At 42.9% G+C, this 10,000-nt stretch overlaps 1 protein-coding gene across 1 annotated transcript in view; it reads left to right on the top strand.

Annotated features, from left to right (window-relative positions):
• Nucleotides 1-10,000, top strand: part of LOC114572795 (AT-rich interactive domain-containing protein 1B-like) — a 59,255-nt gene that overhangs the window by 18,182 nt on the left and 31,073 nt on the right. The window contains 5 exon segments of the mRNA XM_028604562.1: nt 2,853-2,968; nt 2,970-3,097; nt 3,886-4,038; nt 6,157-6,484; nt 9,099-9,223. Coding sequence (XP_028460363.1) covers nt 2,853-2,968; nt 2,970-3,097; nt 3,886-4,038; nt 6,157-6,484; nt 9,099-9,223 — 850 coding nt within the window.

The raw sequence follows: 10,000 nt of genomic DNA, 5'->3' as shown, positions 1-10,000 counted from the left end.
GTCTTTCTAGCCTTTACATCATGCATTACAATAGCTCCTCTAGAGGGTCTTTCTAGCCTTTACATCAAGCATTACAATAGCTCCTCTAGAGGGTCTTTCTAGCCTTTACATCATGCATTACAATAGCTCCTCTAGAGGGTCTTTCTAGCCTTTACATCAAGCATTACAATAGCTCCTCTAGAGGGTCTTTCTAGCCTTTACATCGTGCATTACAATAGCTCCTCTAGAGGGTCTTTCTAGCCTTTACAGGTGATCTTCTATCCAGATGGAACTTGTGCCTTTTTTCGGGGTTATTGAGCATTAAATCCAAACTGTTACATCCAAGATTCATCCACTTGATGTCCATAATTCATCACGTTTTCGGTCATTTCTGCCGCTAACTCCGTGCTACCCATAGACAGTAGGTGCTACCGACAAGGGAATCTCCCATGATGCATTTGTTTATGTTTTCAACCAATGGGAAGGCAGGTCCGTCAATCATTACGCCTTATATGGGCATCCCAGCGAGAACAGAGAGTGTATAGTGGGAAAGATAGATCCCTCCAGGTCAGTCTGTTACCGTTCTAAACCGACAGTTTAACTGTTTTTTATTTATTTATTAATTTTTGTTTCAGTTTGAATGAAGGTCTGTCTTTTATTGACTTCAATATTTATATTTATTTCATTTAGCATGTTTTCATGGTTCAATACAGTTTTTTTATTTTTATAATAAAGTTCAGCACTGTTTTACTTGGAGTGTCATGTTTGTTTTCATCCAGCATCAATTCTAAATACTATCGGTCGATTAATCGGTTATCGGCAAATACGGCCCAACCTAGCTATCGGTAAAATCCACTATCGGTCGACCTATATTTTTTAACAACCTGAATGGGCCCTAACCATTGATAAAACTATGGGTGGATTGCTGTGACTTTCTAAAATCAAAATGAAATGTTTAAAGCGCCCATATTCTGCTCATTTTCAGGTTCATAACTGTATTTTGAGGTTGTACCAGAATAGGTTTAGATGGTTTAATTTTCAAAAAACACCATATTTTTGTTGTACTGCACAGCTCTCTCTCTCACTGCTGCAGATCCTCTTTTCACCTGGTCTCTGTTTTAGCTACAGAGTGAGACCTCTTTTTTTTCTTCTGTACTATCTTTGATTGCACTCGCACATGCTCAGTAGCTCAGATGTAGATCATGTCAGCTAGCTCCATAGACAGTAAAAGAAAGGCTGTTTCTCCAACTTCAGTCAGTTCCAAGGCAGGATCAGCTGGGAGACTTCTTCTAAACCAGGGAGCACATGGAAGTAGTTCTTTTGGAGATTATGGTGAACTTGTGTGTGTTGTAGCAGTGCTTTGCTATTGAGAACGAGGTAGCATGCTAGCGTTAGCATGCTAACGATACAAGCTAACGGTTGTGGTTAGCCAGCTCATTTCAGACTGTGACGTCACACCGATTGTGACCAGCTCACCAGCAGACTGAAGGCAGGACACATTCAGAAACCAGATCTCACTCAGAATTGGATTTTTTTAAAAGTTTGAATGAGTGTGGAAGCACCAGAGACACAAAAGAACACCCCAAATCACCAGAAACAGTGTTTTTTTTTCATAATATGGGCACTTTAAGTTTTCAAAAAGCATTATACATATGACCCACTATGTTCTGCATCTTGTGTCCATGTACCATGTTGACAATGTGACATGACATCAGACTCAGAGAGAGGAGCTACGGAAGGAAAATACAGGTAGGCCTGGCCTACCATAGGCTATGTGTTGAAGTTAAGTGGGCAAATGTGTGGCTATTTTTTATTTATTTTTTTTAAACTAAATTGAGCTCAAGGTTTTCAAAAAAAGTGGTGAGTACAAAATGACTCACGACGAAATCTGATAGGTATGCGTACCCACCGAAATCAATGCCTATGCGAAGTGCAGAAAAGAATTCGGCGGTGGCATTTTTACATCACATTACATGTCATTTAGCTGATGCTTTTATCCAAAGCGACTTACAATTGCTATATATGTCAGAGGTTGCTCGCATCTGGAGCAACTAGGGGTTAAGTGTCTTGCTCAGGGACACATTGGCCCAATCCCAAAGTCCGGACTCACAGACTCACGGACTTTAGTGCGCGTTCTCGCGAAATTCGTAAGGGCTTAGGGGTTGTCCCAATGTTGAATTTCAAAGGGTGTGAGGGTTTGAGTACACACTTACCGAGCCTTTTCCGTGAGTCTGCATCGATGCAGATTTCACCAAAGGGAATTACCCACAGTTCAAAGCGTTGTGACGTTTACCGCGGAGACCGTATGGAAATCCGGAAATTACAAAGGTAAACAACAGCACGACACTCGGCCACGGGACAGACCAACCTGTTGTCCAGCTTGTAAAACAAGAGCTTGAAATAATGTGGAATCACGCAGCCTTGGCCGTGTGGAAAGCAACAAACTTAAAATGAAAATTCCCAAACCGGCAAGTGTCAGCAACATCTTTTTTATTAAACGTTGCCAAGGTAACATGTGATCTTGTGTGTGAAGTGCTGTCCCAATCCCATTTTACCTATTTGAGCCCATGTGGCCTCACACACTCCCTCACTTAGCACCTGAGATCAATTAAGTCTGTGAGTCTTTAGTCCTTAGTCTTCAGGGCTCACTTTGGGATTGGGCCATTGGCTGACGTTTCGCAGTGGGAATCGAACCTGGGTCTCCCACACCAAAGGCATAAGTCATTTCCACTGCGCCATCACCACCCACCCCATTCATAAAAAGCTCTCACGACTTTCTTGAAAACACGGTTTACTCCACAGGATTATAATGTAACCCAAATCCCAGATAATATGGGGCAGAATAACAGCAGCAGCCTTGTGTTGTGTTCCAGGATTTATCCGGCTCCATCGATGACTTGCCCACGGGCACCGAGGCAGCGGTGAGTTCAGGGGCGTCGGGCTCCGGCAGCGCTCAGGGCGACCAGGGGACCCCGGCCCGTTCTCCTTTCTCCCCACGTCTCCCCTCGCCTCCCCCCCCCAGCTCGCTCGGGGCCCTCCCCTTCCCCCTCGCTGTCCCCCGCCGGCTCCAGCAGCCAATCACGGTCCGGACCCATGTCCCCCGCCGCCAGCGGGCCAGGTAGGACCATGATGTCATTTCCTGTCCAACTCTTCAGCTGCTGTTGTTTTTTTATTTTTTAAAGTTTGTAAAATTGTGAGACTGAAGACCACTAAGTATTAATGGGCTTGTGTGTGTGTGTGTCGGTGTGTGTGTGTGTGTCTCGGTGTGTGTGTGTGTGTGTGTGTCTCGGTGAGTGTGTGTGTGTGTGTGTGTGTGTGTCTCGGTGAGTGTGTGTGTGTGTGTCTCGGTGAGTGTGTGTCTGTGTGTGTCTCGGTGTGTGTGTGTCTCGGTGTGTGTGTGTCTCGGTGAGTGTGTGTCTCTGTGAGTGTATGTCTAACTGTGTGTGTCTCTGTGAGTGTATGTCTGACTGTGTGTGTGTCTCTGTGTGTGTGTGTGTGTGTGTGTGTGTGTGTGTGTGTGTGTGTGTGTGTGTGTGTCTCGGTGTGTGTATGTCTGACTGTGTGTGTCTCTGTGTGTGTATGTCTGACTGTGTGTGTGTGTCTGTGTGTGTGTGTCTCTGTGTGTGTGTCTGTGTGAGTGTATGTCTGACTGTGTGTGTGTCTCTGTGAGTGTATGTCTGACTGTGTGTGTGTCTCGGTGTGTGTGTCTCTGTGAGTGTATGTCTGACTGTGTGTGTGTGTGTGTGTGTGTCTCGGTGTGTGTATGTCTGACTGTGTGTGTTTGTGTCTCGGTGTGTGTGTGTGTGTGTGTGTGTGTGTCTGTCTAACACTTTCCACCTGCTTCCAGTCTTTGTGCTAAGCTAGGCTAACACATCTTCACTTTTCCTCCTTTTGTCTTTCCTTCAGGTTTCCCTCCCTCCATGCAGCGAAGCACTTTGTGGCATCAGTTTGACCCCCAGCAGTCGGCACCACCCATGTCCCCTCACACAGCACCAGGGGGGCCCATGCACCACGGCTCCTACCAGCAGGGGGCCTCCTACGGCCAGTATGGTCCCCCAGGTAACACAACTCTGTGTCCATGCTTGGGTACTTTTTGGCAGAAGATCTGTTTAACCCTTGTGTTGTCTTCTCATCGACCTGCAACGCTGTGTTTTTCTGGGTTGAAATTTCAACATTTAGTTGTTATTTTTTGTGTGTGTTTTTTTGTGTCTCCTTATTAGGGTCTATTGGTCTACTAGTCCAGAATTATTTGTTTGTTTATTTGTCTGTTAGTTGTGTATTGTGTTCGATTGCTGTATGGTTGGTGGCAAACCAGTTTCCCTATCGGGATTAATAAAGATTTTTCAATTCAATTTTTCTACACTTTTCTTAACGTTTTTGTCAATTTCTTTGTCACTTTTTTTGCGTTTTTTTTACAAGTTTTTTGTCGATTTTTCTTTTTTTTTTTTTTTTTTTTTTTTTCAGTAAAAAATAAAAATAAAGGTTTTTGTCAATTTTTTTTTTTTCCTACGTTTTTGTAGCTTTTTCCAACATTTGTCAGTTCTGATATAGAACGTTTTTGAAAATTTGACCCTTGGACAACAGCAGGGATAAATACAAAATATAAAAGATCTCAGTTAATTTAATGGTGTGAAACCTAAAGTATATCTTCTTACCTTTCTAATGGAATATCATTTTAACGGTTTACTTTAGCTTTGTCTTTACAAGAGTCCGCAAAAGGAAGGTCATATCTGTGAATTAGCTGTACGCTACTCTTAGCCGTACTCGCCCCTACACCGAAAATTAACCTTTTGACCCACTGGCCAAGTTGGCAGGTAGATGAAATAAATTCAACAGCCAAGTATATTTTTTTTACCGGCCAAAGTATTAAATTGCGTTCAAGGTAACTTTATTCTAGCCTCGTGAGACGGTCCTGATATGGCGAGCTCCAGTTCTCTCCTCCCAGATCAGTCTGGCATCTTGAGATAGAGAAAACTTGGAGCCGTTCGCCAAACGACCGACCAATCAGCGTTGGTTTTGAGGCGGGTTTAGGTGGTGATAGACAGATGGTTTATCCAATCAGCTGGTTTATCCAATCAGCTGGTTTATCCTCTGTTTCACCGTGCATACTTGGGAAAGCTGGCTGGCTCGCCACATCCTGGGTATTAATCCGCTGGGGCTAGCTAGCCATCAGGAAACAGAAGTGACATGAGGCATGGCTAACGGTTATTGTGCGTGTGTCGGCCCGTCCGTGAAGCTCCGATGTGTTGAGACGGGCCGGGTTCAGACCGCTGAAACTTTTCCCTTTTTAAGGTTTGAAAACGTTTTCCATTGTCACGAGTCTTCGGCCTGAACTGGGCTTTTGAAAAAACTCTTTTATTAAAGTATCTACACTAGTAGTTGGTTAGTTAGTTAGTTAGTTAGTTAGTTAGTTAGTTAGTTAGTTATGTTTTATTTCTGTGTCATGCCAAATATTTTGGCCCATCCCACACGAGATTACAAGACACCACAAATTAACTTATTTAACAAACATCTTCCTGTCGCATATACAAATCATTCGGAGAAATGCATGAATACAAATATATACACATACGTATATTTATGTATATATACAAATTCTCATCTACAATTCATCTCGATAAAGAGCTTGTAGTAGTAGTAGTAGTAGTAGTAGTGGCATCGTTTGGATTTTAACGATTCTGATTCCAATTCCGATTCTTCCTTTAGATTCCCGTTCTCATCGATTCTCGATTCCGGTTCTTTGAGTGGTGGAGTTGAAACGGGTCACGTGCTTATTTTCACAAATAAAAGGAACGTTTTTTTATTTTGATTCAACGGTGGTTTGCAGTTTTACAGCTTTTTCAACGTAAAATAAAGCCCCACTAAAACGCCGCTTACTGAGCTCCAAGGCTGCAACACAACAAGCACCTGGTCACTACGGAAACCAAAACTTGTGCATGTTAAATTGGGAAGTGATGATCGGATATGAAACCAAATCCTCCCAACGATTCCAATAAAGAAACTATTCCGATTAGGAATCGGTTCGCGATGCCCAACCCTAGTGTCTACACTGCACTATATTTCTGCACTTCTGGTTGTACGCAAACTGCATTTAGTTGTCTTTGTACTGGTGCTCTGCACAATGACCATAAAGTTGACTCTAATCTAATCAAGCTTTTCCCTCCTCTCCCTCTTTAGGTAACTACCCTCGCCCCCCCCACTATGGCGGGGCCCCCAGTGCCAACTACAGCGGCCCGGGCCCCGGCTTAGCCAACAGCCTGGGTTTGAACGCCAGTAGTCCCATGCACGGCCAGGGCCCGTCCACTCCGGCAGGTCGTGGCCCTGGGCCCGGAGCCGGGGGCCGGCCGTACCCCGCCGGAGGAAGCACCATGGCCCCTACTTCCCCCGGCATGCCACAGCCTGCCGGGCAGGGCATGGGACCCCCGGGGCCCAACGCCAGCAGCAAACCGCCTGAAGTCGGCCCCAACGCCGGGCCTAGTGCCAACTCCAACACCGCTCAGAGCAGGTGAGTCTGGAAAATAGGGCTGCTCCCTCTTAGTGGATTAGTCGACTAACTGTGCGTTCTCTTTGTCGTGTAATCGCGACTAGTAGCTCGAGTGTGACGTCACATCCGTGTCGAAAAACGAATAACCCGCGGGGTTGTTGCGTTTTTTTTGTCACACGATACTACGAGTCGAAGAAAAGATGGATTTTTGTAACATTTTTAGTAACATTTAGGATTCTATTCGCCCAGTTATTGACATATTACACAATTATATTTCACAGTTTGATACATGAAAATTACGTTTTGATTAACGTAAACGTTAGGCTACTGCTCTGCTTTCTGCTCCAGACTCGGCTTAAAGTCATGGTTGTCCAAGCAACCAAGCGTCTAGCCAATTTCAGATGCACAAGCTACAAAATAACTAATCAGGAGGTATTTAACTCCTGATAAGACAGTAGAGACATGCCTATAGGTAGTAGTATACAGCACTATGTTTAACTCCTAATAAGACTGTAGAGACATGTCTATAGGTAGTAGTATACAGCACTATGTTTAACTCCTAATAAGACTGTAGAGACATGTCTATAGGTAGCAGTATACAGCACTATGTTTAACTCCTAATAAGACTAGAGACATGTCTATAGGTAGCAGTATACAGCACTATGTTTAACTCCTAATAAGACTGTAGAGACATGTCTATAGGTAGTAGTATACAGCACTATGTTTAACTCCTAATAAGACTGTAGAGACATGTCTATAGGTAGCAGTATACAGCACTATGTTTAACTCCTAATAAGACTGTAGAGACATGTCTATAGCACTATGTTTAACTCCTAATAAGCACATGTCTATAGGTAGCAGTATACAGCACTATGTTTAACTCCTAATAAGACTGTAGAGACATGTCTATAGGTAGTAGTATACAGCACTATGTTTAACTCCTAATAAGACTGTAGAGACATGTCTATAGGTAGCAGTATACAGCACTATGTTTAACTCCTAATAAGACTATAGAGACATGTCTATAGGTAGCAATATACAGCACTATGTGTACAACTTCTTCATTTGGTTACAACAAAGACAAAAGTGCTTAAAATTGTAGAAAACCACAATGTTTACTACGTGTGATGCACGACGTAGCCATCTTTGAAAGTGAACTCGGGGTCCTCGGAGTTCAGACGACTTGACGAGTCGTATATATACAACTTCCGGTTCTTAACTCCGGAAAACGACTCTTAGATCGACTTCGGTGGACAAAAGAACGCACCATAATCAGTGGTTTTGGTCTTAGTCAACTTAAATCTCTTTAGTCCATTAGTCATGTTTGATTAAATCAACTAATCGATTAGTCGATACAGTTGAATGAGTGTTAGTCGACTAAGAATTTCTCCAATGTAGCGAAGCCCTAGTGGAAAACCACAACTATTCCAGGACAGTTTTTAAACGTTTATCAGTTTAAGTATTCTTTTTTTTTTTTTATATATATTTATTAATTGGTTGTCAGGATAATTATATATCAAAGAATAAACACGCTGAACACTGAAGTTCTTCTCAAAGTTCATTTTTACTTGCGCAAGCAAGGAGCCATGCCTTGCACTCACAGCAAAGTACAGAAAGTGACTAATGAAAGCCATATACAGCAGCTTGTTATGATTAAAATGAAATCGCTGAGCGATATGGGCTGCCGATTAGCTTGAACCGATATTTGGAGCAGATAAAAATGTAAACCCTGCCACACTGGATTTGTTTTCGGAATCTGCTCCGCCATTTCTTTAAAAATAATAGAAGCAGAAACACAGATCAGTGTCACTTCTGCAATCATCTTACATTCATATCACCCAAATTATGTGTGCAGTGTGCATCATATGGATGGGTGCACTGCACATGGTTAACTGTGCAGTGTGCATCATATGGATGGGTGCACTGCACATGGTTAACTGTGCTTTCATCAACAGCCTTGGTGATGCATTGCTTGCTGACATATTATAAGACCGATATAATCAGGTCATCACAAAATGTCCTTGGTCAACACATTTAAATAATTTAAGAAAACAATAAACCTGAAAAGTAGCCATTGAAATAAAGTGCTTGATTTGTAATTGAAGACTGCCATGGTGCTAGTGGGGGAGGGGCAGTGCATGGTCTGCAGGTGAACTCCAGCGTCTCCAGCAACACAGAGCTACCTGTGGACTCCTGTCTGTAAATAATGCCGGGGAAAAAACTATCGGCGAACGCAGCAGCGGCGTATCGGCCGATGCTGATACTCGTAAAAAAACAAATTTCGGCCCGATACATCGTCCAGCCAATAAAATCGGTTTATCACTAGTCCTAATACGAAGTGGATGTTATCTCTGGTCAGGCAGGGCATCTCCTCCACCTGCTCTGCCCTCAGTGATTTTTCACAAGGTCAATCAGTAGTGTCTCCCACGATTTATCTCGTGAGAGCAGAAACAGTATTTTGTCTTTTTTACCATGCAAACTGTTTAATATTAACTAACATTGGTGCAACAACATCAGTACAAGTTCAAAATCAGCACAAATCACATTTTTATTTTCTTTGTTTTTAGCCACCCAGACAATCTGTCTGCTGCTCGTAATAAAATCTAAACCCCGGTTTCTTTTCTGTGGCGTACAGGCAGGGCAGCTACCTGGGCATGGCCCCGATGGGAGGAATGGGAGGAGGCCCGTACAGCCAGCAAACAGGCAGCAACTCTGGGAGGATGACTCCGCAGGGACCCCCTTACAACGCTACAACCTCAGGTAGGACTCGTAGACCGTAACAATTAGGGCCTCAGCAGCCGAGACGTCACCCTCGGTTTGTGTACTGCCGTATGGAAGCCTCAAGTTTGCATTTTGGTATGTTGAAGTCATAGACGGTATATATATATAAACTGGACCAGCAGACCCCGTGTCTCTGGTCTGAGACCAGTGGAGGATATCAGAAGTCTCTTTCCCGGTGCTGGCTGAGTGTTACTGAGCAGCCTCCAACTGAGCTTGAAGACGTAGATGTGACGTGAGCTAGGGCTGGGCGATATGGACCAAAAGTCATATCCCGATATATTTTGGCTGAATATCGATATACGATATATATCCCGATATTTTTTTCCGCAAAGGGAGAGCAAATGTTCAGTCAAAGCCAAAATCAAATATGACATGTCACAAGTAGTTTCATAGAAACAGTTGCAAAATCAAATAAATAATAAACCGGTTTCTTCACCTGGTTCATGATTAAATGCTCAGCTGTTCAAATAACAATAAAATGTAAACCTAAATACTGTATAACAGGAGTACCTTTTTTGAAATCAAAGCTCCATATTTGTGATTCGTTCCAAAGGTCAATTAAGCTTTTGATATTAATATAATCTACTTTGTTCAAAATGTAATGCCTCATGCCTGTAAGCCTAGGTTTATAGTCCCATTCTTCCACTTGATACTGCTTCCACTTAAGTAAACTAAAAGATGAACTATCGACTACAAAACAAAGAAACTAATTAATGTGTTAATACAAAGAATATTTATTATGATCGGTTCACAGAT

This window comes from Perca flavescens, chromosome 18 (assembly GCF_004354835.1).
Source record: "Perca flavescens isolate YP-PL-M2 chromosome 18, PFLA_1.0, whole genome shotgun sequence".
Lineage (NCBI taxonomy): Eukaryota > Metazoa > Chordata > Actinopteri > Perciformes > Percidae > Perca > Perca flavescens.
This window is presented reverse-complemented; position numbering and strand designations above follow the sequence as displayed.